Below are 19,379 nucleotides of genomic sequence, written 5' to 3'. Positions count from 1 at the left end.
GACTGAAAAAAAGGAACTAAAGTGTGGCAGTACTTTCATTTTAATGAATGACATTAATCCGTCTGAGAAATAAGATGAGGAGCATTTTCCAATGTTATAATTCTTCCTTAATCTTTCTGAGTAATGGGACATCATTTATGTGATACAGATCTTTAAGTCTTAGAGACTCATCCACCCCTAAGTAGTTAAAGCCGTTTTGAGCCCAAGTGAAGGGTGAGATGATCTTGAGCTTATTAGAGACTGGTGAGTTCATTAGTAAGGCATTGGATTTATAAGCCAAATTTGGTCATAAGGTCTAACACTGCAGGAATTGATCTCTCAGGGCTGGTTAAATATAAAATTATACCATCACCGTACAATGAAATTTTGTTTATTTATTTTCCCAATATCAACACCTATACTCTCTTAATTTGCTTCTGCAAGTAGTTCATAGTTAAATAGAAAAACTGGGATAGTGGGCATCCTTGACAACAACCTCTTGACAGAACAAATTTTTCAGTGAGGGTGACGTTTATACATATTTATACCAGCTTGTGGGTTGCTGTACAGTAGCTCTGACTCTATGAAACGGTCTTGGCTAACCACAGAGTCTTAAGCCTGTGGTATACTTCCTATATACCAGGGTCCGCAATATGCGATGACTGTCCTTGGGGACTATTTTCTTCAGGTGTCAAAAATGTGTTTTCTGCTTGGTGACGGAAGATCAGTTCAAATCTGGCCTCCTGTCTTTCGTTCAAATGTGGCTCCTCCCACCACAGCACTTGAACAAATAGAATGATGAAACAGCTTGTTTATCAGCTTGATATTCTCCTCTTTCAAGTCTGTCCTTTGGTCACAAATCAGTTGAAACTATTATGAAACTCCAGCGCATGCTTGCATCAGTGCAACAACATGAAATATTTCACAGTGCAGGTATAATAAAACAGATGCCTGGCAAAAAGGGGACATTTAGCATAATGGACTTGATGTGGCCTGTCTGTTGGCCCAGTTGCAGATAAAGATATGTGTGGCATGAACAGTCACCCTAAGTGGCACCTGACACATGCAAAAAAAAAAGAGGAAAGAATTAAAGAAAGAAAGATTTGCACATCTTATCAATTAAGTTACCATATCGACATTAATGTTTATTGTGGTGCAAGGTGAGCCACTGCACTCAGAAAAAGTCAAAAAGATGTCCACACTGTGATTGCAAAGGCCTTAGGCAAGTGAAAATTAAGGACACAGGAACTGTCTCAAACAGGGTTCTCAAACTCAAATGACCTGGGGCCATTCAGAGTCTAGTTTGGTCAGTACGGGGCCAACAATGTCTTTTTTTGAGAAAAATAATTGAAATATATAATATTTATGAGTTTGAAACCTCTGGTCTCGAATGTGCAACATAGAGAAATTATACTACAGCTTTTACTTTTTTAAAAATGTGGTTTTGTATAATTTATTTTTTTCAACCATCATATTCAGTGATTCACCTCGCCAAATTAATTTCACACTTCGCCTACTGCTCATACTACAGCAGTGGGGGAGTTCACTATTCTGGTCTGGCCCACTTCACTAGAATTTAAAGAAACTACATTAATTGAAACTGGGAGAACAATTACATTACATTATTAATTATTTCCTCTATGTTACTTAAATACCATACAGTGCCTGTGATATAAGGGATGGAGCATTGCAGTGTCAGTATAGCTGCTGATAGAATCCCCGAAATTAATCAAAGCCATATTTCAAATGCTTCAGTCGCCCCCATCACGTCACTTTGCTGATTTGGTCCTTTCCATGGACTGTTCTTGTCACCAACAGGGATGTAGGACAAACTATGAGTGGAAATCTCCACTGAGAGAAATAATAGAAATGAGATGTCCTATTGGAATGGGTTATGTCAAGTATTTAGAAGGAGGATGAGATTGGAAATGGAGGATGGACGGCTGAAGCTTCCAGTGAATCTTAGACGTGTGCAAAGAATGTGGGTGTGGATTGCCTGAGGATTGTGATGAGATGTTATATCTATCATTAAATATGTTTCCTTTGTGAGTGTGTTTTCTCCGAGTGTTCCACTCAGTAGTCACTTTTCAAGTTACATTGCACTTAAATGCAGAAACAATTAAAATAGACATTCCTGAGTTCACAATGTAAAAGCACACTTGAAATAAGACCAAAGAAATCCAATAGAATTACCGTGGGAGTGACAAGCCACTGTGCCCATGTATGCCGCCACCTTGCCTTATCATGTTCATGGACATCCAATGCAATAGGGGCAATAAGTGTGTGTGCAAAATTAAACATTAAACAACGGTTCTGTCACTAAAGCCCAGCACTGTCAGCGATTGCTGGAGAGAAGCCAGCTGCTTTACGGACACCGGGGCACAAACCCCTATAAATAAAGTTTTAACTTGAACTTGACAGATGTTGCACAGACTCTGCAGACTTTAACAGAGGAAAGTGAAGCTTATCGAGTAGCTTAGTATCTGTTGACGAGGCTGGCACGCAATCAAACTGCCAGGCGCCCAGATTCACACACAAACAGACTCCAATTATTCTGGGTTATAGCAGCAGTACATCAACCACTGGAGGCTTTCGTAATGTTTCATCAGTTCTTTTTTAACATGCCTGCCCGTGCCGCCCTGCAATGCCTTTATCTCTTTATTCGTTGTCATCAATTATTGTTTTCTATTTGACTTTATCTGCCTTTCTAGTGCCATGACTGATACGTCTTTCTCTTTTCTGGTCAGGTGAATGACGTCATGCCATTTGGGTGCCTTGCCCTGCGAGATGGGCGGACTTACGATAACATATCTGATGTCACCGAAAAGTATGAGATCGGACAGGTGCTGCGAGCGTAAGTACCATGCACGTTTTTGTCCCATGTAAAATTCATGGGTACATTACAGTATTCTCATGTTCTGTTTTGTTTTTATTCACTTCATGAATTATTTCTAACTGAACTGCTTGTATTTACACTGCAGATTTGGTTTGGAATGAATTAATGCACTGACAGTGTGACACAAGTGTAACGTATAACACACGTTTTGCTCAGGTTTTGCCACTTGTCTGTTTATTTCTGTTCATGTAACACACTGTTGGGGCTCCATGATGTAATCGATTTAAATATTACATCATCGAACCATGTTTTTAACTTTCACACGTTTCATTGATTATTCCCTGTATTGTCATTCAACAAAAGCATCAAAGATGCCACGTCGAACGAAATTACGAGCGTGGCTTTTGATTGAAAACAAAGATGAAAAGAAAAACAGGGTGATAAAGGAGAGCAAACGTATAAATCTGATCAAATCTGATTAATAAAAAGGTGATTGCACAACATGAAATACTGAATAAATAAAAGGAAGTCTGTTACATTGCAGTATGTATGTGTTGCAGATCAGAGAACAGTCACTGGTGTGTGATTGTGTTTAGCAGTTTGATAGCAGCTAGGCAGAAGCCCTGTCAAGTTTACCACCAGTGTTTCTTTATATAAAATATTTTATATTGTCTTTATTTAAACTTTCAGTCCTGAGGAGAGAAGAGAAACAGTATTTCGATGTTTCTGTATGTCCTGTACATAAAGAAAATTGACAATAAAAGTCTTGGTATCTTTGAATCTTCAGGCAAGAGGAAGAACAGGTTCTGACCGGGGTGAGTGGAGTCTGTGAGGAAGCTGGTGGCTTGGGTTCAGTGGGTGCTTTTGGACCCGATCCTCAATCGTGGCAGTGTGTGTCCCCAATTTTCTTTCCCGCTGACCTCACCTCTCTTCTTAGGGCCTTTTTTTCTGAGGTCTTGGAACTCTTATACCAGAGAGAGATGCAGTTGGCCAGGACACTCTCAGTAGTGCCTCTGTAGAAGGTGGTGAGGACGGATGTCCTCAGATGGGTCCTTTTTCACTTGAGATGAGGTGTACAGGGACCAGGACAGGTTGTCAGTCATGTGGAACCCCATGAGTTGGACTGTTGTTGTGTTCTGAATAGTCTCCATGGCAATTCCATTGATGAAGATCAGGGTATGCTTGGACTTTTATTTTTTCCTGAACTCATTTACCATCTCTTTGTTTTTTTTCAATGTTCAAAGGACAAGGTTGTCGCTCCCACACCAGTCGGTAAAATGTTCCACCTCCTCTTTGATGCTGTCTTCCTGATTGTTCTGGATCAGGCCCACCACCGTTGTGTCATCCAACATACCAACATGCCAATCAGCCGAGCTGGAGGTGACAGAACTGAAGATGCTGAGATTTTTTGTTGGGAATGAACAGGATGAGAAATATTTGAGGGACAGCTCATGGTTTGGTAATAAAGTAGGAGAGACAAGGTTGAGATGGTTTGGTCACCTGGATAGTGATAGTGATTATATTGGACAAAGGATGTTGAAGATGGAGCTGCCTGGCAGGAGGGAAAGAGGAAGACCACAGTGAAGGTTCATGGATGTGAAGGAGGAAATGAGGACAGTTGGTGTAAAAAACACAAGCGAGAGGGCAAATGGAGGCAGATGATCTGTGGTGATCTGCAGTCTAACATATGTACATATAGATATGTATGTATACGTTGTATAAGTTAAACTCACTGACTGCTTGTTAATATATGAGACCAACTTTCAGTCACACATTAACACACACACACACACATCCCGTGAAGCAGGAATTTTCATATTCAGTCTTTAACCACCAGTAGGTGAGACCCAGCAATCGATCATTTTTCAGGCAATCCTGCCAACCACAGCTTCAAGACAGATGTAAACTGATCTATGATTTCAAATTACAACAAATTATTCAAATTATTATTAGAATAACAGAGAGGATACCTTTGTGTTTTCCAGATGGGCATACAACGTTGTAAACATTGCTCTTTAAGTGTATGTGTATTTAGATTTAAGTAATGTTTGCTTCAAAATGCAATACCTTGCTGATGCACTTTAATTAAAAATGATCTCACTGTGTTTGAGTAGTAAGCTGTGTCTCCTGTGTCATACGCTCATATCAAAAACATCTAATAACATTTTTTATGTGCTCTCAGCCCGTTTTACACACAGCGCTCCCTCTTTCTTCTAATATGATGTTTATGTCTTTCTCAGTGTGCCCATCTGTCTTTCTCTTTCCATTTCTTCCTCTTGTGCAGGAAGGAGTTTTGCGAGCTGTGCCTGGCAAAGGACAGACAGACAGACAAGGTGTTTGTCTGCAAGAAATTCCTCAAGAAGGATGGCAAGAAAGTCCGAAAGGCTGCCAAGAACGAAATCATGATCCTGAAATTGTACGCAGTCAGCTTGTTTACTGATGGCAAAGAGAGAGAAAGAGCGCGCGCGAGAGAGAGAGAGAGAGAGAGAATGAGAGAATGAGAGAATGTATTTTTATTTGATTTATGCCCACACACTTTTGTTTCCAGACTATTCAAAAGTCAGTGAATGGGTTGGTGCCCTTCAGCTGCTTGTGAGACACTTCACTGTTGTAAGGTTACAGTCTGTTATACCTCTCTCTACTTTTCCAGGGTCAATCACCCAAACATCCTTCAGCTGATAGACACATATGAGACCAGGAAAGAATATTTCATCATACAGGAACTGTGAGTGCTTATTTCTTCTTTCTTGTCTTGGCATCGATGTACACAGGTGTGTGTGTGTGTGCATGTGTCACACATATTCATCTGTTTGCGGTATTGGGCTTATTTTCCGGGCGAATGATGAAACGTACATCACATGGACCTTAGTGATTGGACCCCTGCGGACATGTGCAGATGTGGGAAATATGGCCTGGGCCTGACAAGACGGGGACATTCAAAATAAACGAGTAGTGAGGCATAACTTCACTTTAAATGGCTTTTCTTGTCTTGATGACCACTCAAAGCTGCTTTACACCATTCACCCATCACATCTATGAGATGCAGTACTTTTTCTATCACATTGTCCCCCCTGATGAGACTCCTCTCATTTATCCCACAGCTCTTAAAGGTTCCACTGCACTCTAACGACAATACGTTTTTCACAGTTAACGCTTAATCTTTGTCTTGAATTTAATGCAACTTAAAACTGATGGTGTGATCTACAGTTCTCAAAGCAAAGGCCAAGACCTGATCAATATGTCACAGTTTGCCTAAATAAAAGGTCTCGAGTTGGAAGTATTTTGGTTTTGTTCAGGGCCAACGTCAGGGATCTTGGGATCAAAAAGTTTGGTGACCCCTGCAGTTGATGCAGTGTATGCAAAAAAAAAAGAGCGTTAAGACTTTAAGTGGCTGTCACAAACGAAAAAAAGCATTACATCAAACTGAGTAGTGTGACTGTCGTTAACACTCATTGTCATCAATTGTGTTTTGGTCTCTGGTAATACAGCTCACACCGTGCCCAGGCAGTAGCCATCCTTTACACAATCCCCAAAGTCTAACCAAGTCTTTCAGAGTAATGACCAACACTCTCGTTTTTAATTGCTCTGCAGCGATAGTTTCAGGCGCTTAGAAGCAGATTGCCTTACTAATGGACCATAAACAAGAGCGCGTGGTTTTTGATAACTGTGTTACTGGGAGCTTAAAGTGAATTATTGTGCTGCAACATGTGGTAAACAGTTGCACCGGCTTACGTTAATTTTTATTAGTATGGTTGGCAATATGTGTGTATGCTGATATATCTGTGTACCTGCCTGCAGTGCCACAGGAGGAGACGTGTTCGACTGGATTCTGGACCAAGGGAATTACACAGAGAGGGACGCTTCCAATGTCATCAGACAAGTCCTCGAGGCAGTGGCTTACTTACACTCCCTCAACATAGTTCACAGGAACCTGAAGGTACACACACTCTCCGTCTCCCTAGCTCTCTATATTATGGCAGGTGAGTACCGCTACAATGAGAAGAAGTCTGATGACTTAAAATTAACTCCAGGGTCACTCTAGATTTATGGGGCAAGTGACCCATTTAACCACAACCACCCCCACACCCCTGAAAGCAATTTCAGTATTTAGTCAACAGACTCTCCGCAGAGACACATAAAGGCATCATGCTGTCATCTAAGCCAATGAGTCAACATTTGATAACATTTTCATCAAGGGAGTAAACACTTTCTTTATGGCCTAATGCACACACACACACACACATATGTACACACATAGAGAGAAAGAGAGCGAGAGAGAGATAAGGATATTTATATCAACCCAGTTGGATGAAATTACAGCATCTCTGGGGCTTCAGACTCCCCCTGCTGGTATATTCCAGAATTGTCTTTCAGTCACTGTGTAAACTCACTCAGTAAATCCTCACAATCAAAATGACACATTATGAAGTGTTCAGAAACAGATGAAACCCTAAAGAGAGGCTAGGGAGCATTCAAAGAGAGGCTAGGGAGCACCAATTACTGACAGATTATACTTAAAGGGACAGTAGACAGTTGTTTTGATGTTATTAATACTATTGTGAGCATTTTCTTTGCCTTCACAGATTAGGTAAAGTTTAGGTAAACACAATGAATTGCTGCACAATAATTTATAAATGACACAAAGACAGTTTCAGTGTCCAGGAATTTTACATTTCTTGTGCATTTTCTATGAACCCTAATCCTCCAGATTGTTGTTGCTCCACACAATTAAATGTATGTCCTGGCCCCTGAATTTCCCAGACACTTTGCTGAAATTATTCTTTTTCACCTAGGCTTCAGACTCCCCCTGCTGGTATAAGCTAGACATTTCTTTCAGTCACTGTGAGATGTGGACTCAGTAAATCCTCATAATCAAAATGCAACACATACAGAGCTATACTTGGTGTAAAAGACCTTTTTCAAAGAAGATATATGTCGACGTGAAATAGTCGGACAAATACTGGTTTTAACAATAACATTGATTAGGGTTCCACTCCAGGTTTGCTGTGTGCTTTTGTCATACTAAATACTTGACACTTTAACCTCTAGAAGTTGTTCTTTTCTGATAAATGCATACTATACTGTATTGTCATTATAGTCAAATTGTCAAATCTAATGGTGGCCTAAGACTATCCCTCCTGACAACGTCACTGAGACTCAGTATCTTTAATCCTTGGCTTGGCCACAAAACGAACAGTATGAGCCATAAGGAGCAATACCATCCATGGACGAGAAGGCTTGAGCCTAAAATGAAGGCAACACAAAGGGTAGCCATCGATCCTAGGTACAGAATCCTTATCAGGAAAGACCACCAGAAGGATGGAGTTCCATCCAGTTACCTATAAGCTGCCTCAGCACAAGATGGAAGCTTGGTTACTCAGCACATGGTTACATGATATAGCCCAGAAAGAAATTGGCAGTAAAACCAGGAAGTCAAGCACCAACCGAGGTCTCATTAACTCGGATCCATCAAGTCCTAACTACACAATGACTACACACCTCTTTTAAACATGTCAAACTCATTACAGGATTAATATAGCCATAGTAGCACGTTTAGCTGCTAAAATTGCATAACTTACAGTTGGTTTGCACCAGCTGAATGCCCCTTGTCAACTATGGGACTCCTGTCAGTCGATTCAGCAGCACAGACACACTCATGAGTCAATCTGTCAGTTAACTTCCTTCAGAGCTGGATAAAGCCAAAGAGAGCAGAGTCTGACTCACAAACTGCTAAGCTTAGACAGCTCTTTCTCCCATTACCTCTCAATCTCAACATCTTGATAAATATGCACATTATTTGACACGCTGATGCACACTTTACCAAGACAAGTGGTAGGTGCACTTGCTTTGGCATCCAAGCCATAGATAGCCATTGCTCAGATATGTCACAAACGATAGGCGACATATTTACATTGTTTAGGGCATAGAAAGAATGTGGGGCTCTCAAAAGGCATGTTAGTTATGGATTTAGCACCCCAATGATATATAACACATATTTCCATGCCAAAATCATTGTATTAGTATGACCTGCTGGGGCAAATTCGGATTCTGGAAAAGCAATTTTCATGCAGAATACGGCTGCCATCTTGAAATATTTCACAGCCATGCCAATTTTTGAAAAATATTGGTTAAATAGGGTCCACAAGCCTAATGCCATGCTTGTATCGCCATTTGAATGATTGTCACACTTATCTGCTTCACTGAGAAGCTTCAGAAATACCAAGGGCTGAAAGAGGAGCTACAGAGGAGTAAAGGCAACTGTGCTCCCAGTAGATATGGGAGCTCTAAGATCTGAATCCCCCAAACTGAGAGAATGGCTCCAAAAGATCCCAGGAACAAGTGACTCAGCCACTCTGACAGTTGTAGAAGTATGACAAGTTATTTTGACACACTGTAAGATGAGTTATCAGTGCTAATCTTATCAAAATGCCCACAATCTCATATTTGTGACTCATCACCTTTACTTATTCTTTCTTTCATTTTGTTCAGCTGGAAAATCTGATGTACTATACAGAAAACAACCACAAGAAAGTTGTTCTGCGAGATTTCTACCTGTCCAGGTTTGAGAATGGACCTATCACAGAACCTTGTGGAACACCAGAGTACCTGGGTAGGATACGCTCATATTACAGCCGTTTTATAGTGTTTTTCTGTCCTTCATTCTCTCATACTGTTTACCCTTTCACATTTTTTAAGTTCTGCTTTCTTATGTTATTGAAAATCATAATCCACTGAAACAAAATCAAGTTCAGTAAAATACAGAAGTGAGGGCATCTAGCGCTCCACCTGCATCTCCACCCCTGCACTGTCTTACTCCTTTCTGCCCCTCTGAGATTTATGTGAGGGCTACTTGGCGTGCAGAGCTGTGCTTTGGCCCTGTTCTTTCCTCTGAAATGTCAGGACTGTTATTCATAATGCTGAGCCGCATAATTGTCCAAATAAATAAGGAGAAGGAACAGAGGTCCTGATGGAAAAGGGAGGGGGAAGATGGAATAAAGTGGGGGCTCTCGCCTTTGCAGGATGAAATTATAAATGTGGTATGATGGAGTGTAAATACAACCCCATGCTATCTGAATCTTCTCTCTGTTCTCTCTCAGCTCCTGAAGTGGTGGCTCGTCACCGGTATGGACGTCCTGTGGACTGCTGGGCTGTGGGTGTGATTATGTACATACTGTAAGTCTCAATCGACAAATACCAAAACTATAATTCATCTTATAGGAGAATAAAGACTTGATGTGCTGCTTTGTTTTCTAGGGGTTGTTGACCTGGTTTCACATTTATCTTGTTTTGCAGTTTATCAGGGAACCCTCCATTTTATGATGAGACAGAGGAGGAGAACACCGATTTACATAACCGCATCATCTTCTGTCGCATTGTTGCTGGGGACTTTGAGTTTGATGCTCCATACTGGGATGACATTTCACCTGCAGGTATGTGGGTTCCCATACCTGCAAACACTCATCCACATTTATGTAACAACATTTAAGATTAAGATATTTGATATTAAAGTAACACAAAGTATCTGTCAAGTATCTATCATCTCTGAAGCAGGACTTGTAATATACAAACAACCATGTCTTCAGACCAGGTACAGGTTCTGCACATTTTACATTTACATGTCATTTTAGCAGACGCTTTTATCCAAAGCGACTTACAATGGAATTAAGTACAATCAGCAAGGGGTGGGATCGAACTTGCGACCATCTTTCGCACACAGGGTAAGGTCTTAACCACTGAGCCACTCCACCCCCACATGAATCGTCACTCAATATGACCTTACGGGTTACTTTGATGCAAAGACTTTGTTGTCACTGTCACTACACTAAATCCACTTCATATTTGCTACAAACATTCACTTGGATTAAAAAAAATGGACACATTTTGATTTTGGTGGTCAAAGGTCATAGTCACGGTGACTGATGTATTTATGAGGGTGATACACTATATTAAGAACACCTGCTGGAAATTCACACAAGGATGAGGCAATAAGAATTTGGTAGGCAAAGGTCAAGGTCATTGTGATTGTATTATCTTGAATATTAAAATCCAAACACATATATAATCAGTGGCACCCAGTTCACTTGTTTTTTGCCTTTTCTCTTTCAGCTAAGGAGCTTGTCTGTCGACTTATGGAGGTGGACCAGATGCTGAGAATCACAGCACAGGATGCACTTTGGCATGAATGGTAACTGTATTCACAAGAACACAAACATTCTGGCTCACATTTTTAGAGCGCCGCATCATACTTACGTGGTGTCTCCCTTGTGTAAGGATTGCAGGGAACGGTGCATCAGAGAAGAACTTAAAAGATGGTGTGTGTGCCCAGTTTGAGAAGAACTTTGCGAAAGCCAAGTGGCGGGTATGAATTCATTTTTTTTCTCTTTTTATAGCAGCAAAGAAGAGGAGATACAAGATGAAGGCTATGATGAGAATAGCAATGACAATACTTTGTAATGGTGATTGTTCTGTGTACAGCTGTGCAGATGTGTGTTATTGTATTGTTCTTTATATGGTAGTGCAATCACGCATCAGGGTGTAAACATAGATGCTGATAACAAAGACAAAGGTATATATATATATATATATATAAGAGGGTATAAGTGGTGAATGAGCATCTTATTTAAAAGCTTTAATCTTCTTTTTTCTTCCCCTATGTGGTTCCCAGGAGTTGAAGGTACTGTAGTTTGGGATTATGGACGGACAGAGCATGTGCAGAAACTCACATTTAGTCTGGCATGATTCAGTAACAACACATCTTAAATGCCTGACCAACCTCTTGGATAAAAGGTCTATTGTGTAAAAAGTAGTCACATCCAATGGTGAGACGGCAGATTTTAACAAATGAAGGACTCATATCTCTGTTTCCCAAGTACTTCAGGAAACCCCTGCGGCCTTCACATACCAGGAAAGATATAGTTCTTCTTCGATTGCATATTAAGCTTCCATTTCAAAATGTGAAACACAGAATCTGGCTTGCTTGTCTGTTCGGGCTGTTATAGAAACATGGCAGCACAACATGGTGGCCTTTGTAAATCAATCATTGCCTAAATTGCATAGACCTTATTTTTGGCAGAAACAAGTAGATGTCCGCCATTATTTTTGTGTGAGAACGTCAGTTTGGCATTTCAGGCTCGTAGCTGGCTAGCTGTACGCAGCAGACAGGACAACAACAACAAAAGTTGATGTTGCTTTTTAAAATCATGTGTGCAGTCAGTGTGCAGTGCGCTGAGTTGACAACAAGAGTTAGTATGTAGTTATGTAATTACAGCCAGGTTATATTGACTCATTTAATTAATGAATTATTTCATTGTTTTTACAGTCACAATTACTGAAATTTGAACAGCACAAATAATGTGCTGTTCCATAATATTATAAAGCCAGAAATATTCTTATACCCGAAAATATACAGAAACTGTTGGGGGGATCATAACTTCAAAACAATCTTAACTTCAAAATGCGTTGCATTCGCATGACCTGCAAGATGTTTTGCATATCTGTGAGTGGGGTTTGACTATGGAACAGATTTGACGTGGAAATAAAGCGATGTCCAAGTTTGAAACTGTTTAAAATGAAATATAAAGATTTAATTTTTAGGAAATATAGAAATTAAATAAATGCTCCAAGTTACTAGGTGGTATAGGGGCTATTACTTAAGAAAACTTATGTACATTTATATAATATGTTACACATTTACTTAAATAGAAGAAGCAGCATTTTCGTAATCATTTATGGCGAAGGGGTGGGAGCTAATAAGTTCTAGTTATTCTCACTCCTTTTCGAGTATGCAACTTTATTTATTTGTTCTGTTCATTTCATTTTCTTTGCATATTGTTTGAATATTTTGTCTGCCATTTCTTTGTGGTACCTCCTTTGTTGTCTTTGTGTTTGCATATATACTTGCATATTCGAAAAAAAGAAATTCAGCCTTTCAACCATCCACACCAAGGGACAGCACAAAATAATAAAAGATATCCTCATTTGGGGTATGAGGTCACTTCCTCCCATTCCATGTTCCCATGACTCGCTCCGTTCACAGATACATGAAGGAAAATAGCACCGGAAATGCCGCACAAAAACAGGAAGTCTGACCTCCCAGTTTCTTCTGCATTCAAAAATAAGGTCTATCTGTCGGCTATTTTCAAATATACACTTAATATATTCAATATCAACAGGAAACACTTTGCTCAGTCTGCTTTGAGATGTACTGATCATGACTGGGGCTTGTGAAGCTTTTCTCATACGCTCTGCTCCTGTTCACTGTCACTCTGCCTGCTCCAGAAGAGATCCATTCACGTTGCCCCACTTTTCTTAATCAGACTCTGCTCAGATGTTCAAAGTGGCCTGCTCTGCTCCTTTCGTACTCCTCATCTGCACTCGTCTATAAAACCAGAGTGGTGCAAACAAGATAATTGTCAACAAGAGGGAGAAGAGTTTGCTCATTACATGCCTACTTTTTTATATTAGTGTAGATAAGGGGGAGACATGGAAAGGATAAAAGTGACATAGGCCACTGTGGACAGGTGAACTGCAGTGAACTGTAAGGCCCTGTATCATTCCTCTTATGTGAATCATGGGTCTTTGTCCCATAGTGTCCCTCAGTGCTACAAGTCATACCTAAAACGACACAGAAGCTGCTCTGTTAAGCCATATTGTTCTCAGTGACATTTCTGTGGCTTTTCACTTCCATGGTTTAGAAACAACATCTAAGCTCACACATTTTCCCAGCCTGGTCTCCCAGAAATAATGTTGCCATTGTACTTTCTTGCAAACCAACGGAATTGTGACATTTGTAAGTCACAAAGCCACCGAGTCAACAGAATCAAATGTGTTTTTGAATGTGACATTTTGGCAGATTCATAGGCATATAAACATTTCAAGACACATTTCAAGACTCCTCTACTGGAGGAGTGAAACATGGTGAGACATCCACCAAAATACCACAGTTAGAAACCAAATTGGTAGATTTTTATGAAGAGGATGTTGATGATGTAAGGAAAAGACAGCCTGTACCAGGTGCTTTTCATGCCTAAACCTAACAGCCTTTTGGCTTAAACTCATCATTATCATGTTAAAACTGATTATCAGGTTGGATGACCAGTTATGGTATCTCTGGAGTCAGTGATAAGTTAAGTTGAAAGATTTTATTGAAGACAGCTCAGATCCGAGGAGAACTGAGACAAAGCCTGACATATGAACAGTTACGCAGCATCGCAGGTTCTTGTGAGCAAATCTTTCAACCTAACTTTTCACTGACTCCAAAGATTCCATCACTGGTCATCCAGCCTGATATTCAAAAATCTCTCTAACAATGTGTAATGGTGATAGAAGAATGACATTATCCGTATACACTCTGCTCTCAGTCGTTGATGACATCAGCGGGGGCTAGCGCCAGACACATGTCAGTCAATAATAATAACCAAACAGGAAATGGCAGCTTCAACGAAAGGCCAGCAATACTACTAGAGCAGGTCCACGGAGCTATGATGCGTTTTGGCATTATGGAAAATCCAGCTCAGCTTCACAAAAAATAACCATATTCTTTCTGGAAATATAATCATAACATACTGAAAAAGTAATTGAATTCAGACACGTTCAGACACAAATTAATTTGATTATTAAAAATAATAATAATAAAAAAAAATACTTTTTTGATATTGTCAGGGCCAGCAGAGAAGGCCCTGCTGGCCCTGACAGCACACCACTGCGTTTAATTATGAGACAATGCAACACCTGCTCAGAGTAAAAGTACCAGGGTTCTTACCAGTTTTTGCAGCTGCTCCATTGTTAAGACAGTAGGCAACTGCGAGAGGCATGAAATATGTATGTTGCCCCTTAAAAACTCTATGACATCAGCTGTTGCATATCTGTGGTTTGCAGAAAGCTACAATGACAACATGCCCTATGATCCTGGTGACTGGGTTGCAGTTCCCCCCAACTCCTTTTGGTATTTGTGAATTAAATGGAATCAGATGAGTGGAGACATGACAATTATCTCCTCATTTGCCTTTTCCACTTGGTCAACAAGCAGTCAATGAGTTGCTCGGGGAGGAGTGAGTCATGAGGTTGATTTAAACCAGGGTGCAATTTGTTAGAACCTCCTGGAAGTAAACAACTTGCTCTAATCTTACTTCTCTGTTCACTTGACACAAATCATGCCTCAGCGCTTCGTATGATGATGCTAAATCATGGTGCCTTGGCAGGCATTTTGTCAAAAGCTTCTCGATATGAAGCTTATATTTTATGCTTTACCATAACTAACTGTAGTGTCAAGTTTTTTTAAGGGAAGAAAGTCAATAGTGTTCATAAAAAAGGCAACATATTGTTGATTTAAATTGGCTTTTCTGTGCTTTCCTTTTTTTCTTTGTCTTCTTTACAGAAAGCGATCCGTGTGACCACCTTCATGCAACGTCTGAAGAATACAGAGGCACAAAATGACAGTTCAGCTGAGGCTCAGGGCAGTGCAGAGACAGGAGATGGTGAAGGCGGTGTGTCTGATGAGGGAGACAAAGGGACAAGTGATGGAGGGGTGACATCAAGTAGTGTGTCGTTAGAGGTTACAGTTGAAAACACGCTGCCAGGTATGGATCAAGATGAGGGAAAGAGTGAAGAAGAGAGAAAAAGGAGGAGGTAAAAACAACTCTAGACCTGTCTGTAGGAATGTCCCCATCAAATATTCAAGAGCCCCTTTGCCAGATAAATGCAATCACTGACATCACACAAAAGGACCCTGATAAGGCTGGTGCAAAGAAAGCAGCAGGTGATGTAACCAGGAAAATCGCTGCCAATTTGGGTCAAAATAAATTTGGTCCTGAATCCAAACCGACCCCTGTGGCGAAGCATGAGGCTGCCAAGCTGTCTGATGGTTCTTCAAGCATTAATCTTGACAAAAAACATGCATTCTCATCCCCTGATCACAGTAGCAAACATAAAATGGATGCAACGCTCCATGGTCCTCTAACCACAGCCTCACCAGAGAAGACACAGGCTGCACAGAAGCAACAAAAGGATGTGAGTGACAGAAGCTGGTGTTGGACACAAGTACCCGAGGCAGTCGCTGAGAGGTCAGTGGTGGCTACAGTCACTCCAGCAATTGGTCCAGTAGCTGGGCTGGACGTAGGACTGGGAGTTAGGTCAAGGGGTGATGCTAGTCCTGTTGGTAGAAGAGATAGGGATTCCAGGAGGACAGACAGATACAGTGCAGAGTTTAGCGTACCCAAAGCAGGTCCTGCAACTGGACAAGGTTGTTACACAGTCAGCAGTTCTGCTAGTTTGGGCCGTCATGCCACACCATACAACCCAGACATTGGGCCTGTAGGGATAGGGATGGCAGGGAGCTACGGGAGTCCGTACAGCTCACCATATACAGGTGGTGGAGGGATGGGTTTTTATGGGACTGGGCTACACCATGGAGGAGGTGGGAGCAGCGCTACAAGCGACTGGCAAATGGACACCGTGATAGAGCAGATTGAAAAGCAAATGGCTGCTGTGCTGGAGAAGATTGAGGGCGAAATGCCCTCGCTGCTTGAGCAAATCAGTGACTGCCCCACTGAGCAGCCCGCCGCCTCCCGATCACAGCACTCCTCGACTGCAACTTCAGGCACTCCACCACCTCTTCCCACCTCTCCTAGGCCTACTCTGCCGTCTCTCCCTCGCCTTACTATCCCTCCACCCTCCTACCCTCCACCCTCTCCTCCCACACAAGCATCAACGCAGACTGTGGCAGAGCAGGAAGACAGGGAAGGACAAAGGGTTGCTTCTCGTTCCAGCCAGTCACCCCAAGCTGGGATGGGGAGGGACCTCTGAAGAAAGTATGCTTGGTGCAATATTCAACACCTGGAACACTGGATTGCTAAATCCTGAGGGTTTATTGAGTCTCTCAACTGGATGTATTTTCCAATTTCTTACCAGAATTAACTTACCATTTCAGACATGAACTCCAAGAAATTGGAGTTTGTTATTCACATATGACGCATGCAGCAGGAAATTATCTGGGTCAGACATGTTCACAACATTCATACAAGTGGTGTTGCCTAAGTTGAGTATACGGGAGGCAGGCAATTGCCGCACTGGCCACATACATACCACTCCATTTTTGTTTCATGGTTTGCACAAATAAAAACAATCGTCATTCAGACAGGCTCTGTATTGAAAGTAATCTGCATCCACATGAACATTCCTGAAAATGTTTTGTGTATGTCCATTCAAATAATCTGAGCATGCACATGCCAATTCTATTCAATTTAAAATTCAAAACACTTTATTGATCCCCAAGGGGAAATTCAAGCGAAATGCTTGCAAACCAAATGCAGATTTTCGCCTCCGCTTTCATTTGTTTAGTTTCAGGAAATACTAAAAATGAATAACAACAATGGTGAAAAGTACGCACAGGAAGTCATTTAGTGACAATTATTCAATTCCAATCAGGACGCAAATGTGTGTAACTGCATCATTATTTTCAAAGGTCTCCTTTTCTGCCCATCCAGACCAAACCGCTTCCCAAGAGTTTTCAAACAGTGTTGAACAGCGGGGTAGTATGGGTGGCAGGAGTAGTCAAAGTTGATGCTTCTTAAAACAAAATGGAGTTGTGTAGATATAGCCTCAAATGCTGTGAATTATATTGACCTTTCTCTTTTGTCTTCTCACATGAGCTCCCTCAGACTTTTTCCAGATATTTGACTCTGGAGAAGTGAAGTGTGACATTTGTGTCTCACATACAGCTCCTCCAGACAAGGTCAGACACATCCAGACTGTAGTGCATTTCTAAAAACAGCGCTGCAGTGGGTTTGATTTTGTATTCATTTTGAAATTACTCTACCTGTGACATCCGAGTACTATCTCTAATGCTGTGGTCAAGTCTAATGTAAATTCTCACGTTCTGCTGCGCCATTAAGATCATTTTTGTGTTACTTTTGTGTCTATTTGCGTCCATTGCGACAGTGGCGCGAATTCCAGAAGCCAACATATTTTGAGACGATAGGAAGAGTGGGTATTTATTTTCACCAACTTGGCTGAAGTAATGGGAGATTGCTACACTCTATCTTTTTTGGAAAGGACTAAACTTTTATGGCAAGCTTTTTCTTTTTTGAAGGATCTCTGAAGATAAACCTTCTGGTGTTGTAAAGCTCTGGGTATATGAACACAGAGATGATAGGTTTTTCCTGGTTTGACTTTGTATGTAAGCTCAAACGCAGCACATTTGAGGATGCGGCACAAATTCTGGTGTGACTGCAACAGTAGACAGTTATTCCCAGAGACTGGTCAGCACCTACAGATTGGGTTGTGTGAGATATAATAAATTTGGTTTTATTAAGCATACATGCAAGCATGAGGTAGAGAGTCATTTATCAAACATATCACTTTGAAATGGCGGGTTTACCTATTCAAAATATGGCAGTAAAAAATAGTCAGAAATGTTTCCCCTGTCGCGATTTATATTGTGAATTGGGCGGCAAGATTTTACCATTTTTAAAAATAACTGGGTCCCCATAAAAAAAGTTTGAAAAAGCACTGCAGGGGAGAAGAGCTACGTATCTCTCCTTATGACAGCTGCAAGATCGCAAAAGTTTTGTTTTATGAGATGATTGTGTGCATGTGTGCTGATCACATAGTTGTTCAAGGGTCCAAGCACAAAACTACAAACTCTGTGTAACAATTTTAACAGTGACATCAGCTAAGAGTGAGCAGTGGTTTGATTTGCATCACCCCTCGAAAGTGTAAATACATAACAAAATGTGTTATTTGTTCTTGATCTGCTCACATGTTGCGACCTTCTTCATATCCAATCTGTCCTTTACTTTTTTCTAATCAGCTCATATCATTTTTTTTATCCCTTTTTATTTATGTAAATATTACTTCAATAGCAAGGCTGCAGAATCCTGAGCATGTATGCACCCTTATATGTGAACTGATCAGGCATTTCCACTGCCTGCTGGAGATTTTTATTTAACTTTTATTGGTACAGATTGAATTATCCCACTGAGACACAGGGTCTCATTATTATTATATAGTAATCCTTACACTTGAACTGCCACTCATGTTTTAGACATGTTGGAGAGATGGGGGATGTTTAAACACTAAATATTGTATAAAAGCTTTGCAATAACACACAAATATATTTCCTATTTTGTTGTCCAGAATTCTCCTAAAATTTTGATCCCAAAGCTTGTTATGTCGACACATAATTTTGATTCCACATCTGCGCATCCACTATCCTATCCTTATGTAAACTGTGTTCTGTTTGCAAGTCTTTGAATAAAATGTAAAAATGAAGAGACATGTTGAGTTGCTTCGTTGGTTTTAAAAAAAGGTTTTGAAGATGAGATGGTTAATCACTTTAAAAGAAACTATGAATTAGAAATGCCTTTGTGTAGTCAGTGCCATTACCTCACATTAATATTTCCTACATAAAATTACTTACAAGTTCAGTTTTAAAGAATAGCAACATATGTATCATGATAAAAGTTGTATGATCATAGTAGATATAGTATAAGTGATTATAGAATCAAGTAATGGAAAATAATAATAAAAAACAGAATATAATAACTCCACAATGAGGTTAACAATA

General features: G+C 40.5%; 1 protein-coding gene across 1 annotated transcript in view; it reads left to right on the top strand.

The window, feature by feature from the left end:
* camkvl (CaM kinase-like vesicle-associated, like) overlaps positions 1 to 18,265 on the top strand; it is a 50,585-nt gene extending 32,320 nt beyond the window's left edge. The window contains 12 exon segments of the mRNA XM_044039242.1: positions 2,727 to 2,833; positions 5,100 to 5,231; positions 5,466 to 5,540; positions 6,614 to 6,752; positions 9,305 to 9,425; positions 9,913 to 9,988; positions 10,109 to 10,245; positions 10,922 to 11,000; positions 11,087 to 11,174; positions 11,481 to 11,489; positions 15,192 to 15,426; positions 15,429 to 18,265. Of these exon segments, the coding sequence (XP_043895177.1) occupies positions 2,739 to 2,833; positions 5,100 to 5,231; positions 5,466 to 5,540; positions 6,614 to 6,752; positions 9,305 to 9,425; positions 9,913 to 9,988; positions 10,109 to 10,245; positions 10,922 to 11,000; positions 11,087 to 11,174; positions 11,481 to 11,489; positions 15,192 to 15,426; positions 15,429 to 16,618 (2,376 nt within the window). The 5' untranslated portion in view covers positions 2,727 to 2,738 and the 3' untranslated portion in view covers positions 16,619 to 18,265.
* The last annotated feature ends 1,114 nt before the right edge of the window (positions 18,266 to 19,379 follow it).

The sequence above is a fragment of the Solea senegalensis genome, linkage group LG11, assembly GCF_019176455.1.
Source record: "Solea senegalensis isolate Sse05_10M linkage group LG11, IFAPA_SoseM_1, whole genome shotgun sequence".
Classification (NCBI taxonomy): Eukaryota; Metazoa; Chordata; class Actinopteri; order Pleuronectiformes; family Soleidae; genus Solea; species Solea senegalensis.
Note: the sequence above shows the minus strand (reverse complement) of the source record. Positions and strands in the feature narration are given on the sequence as shown.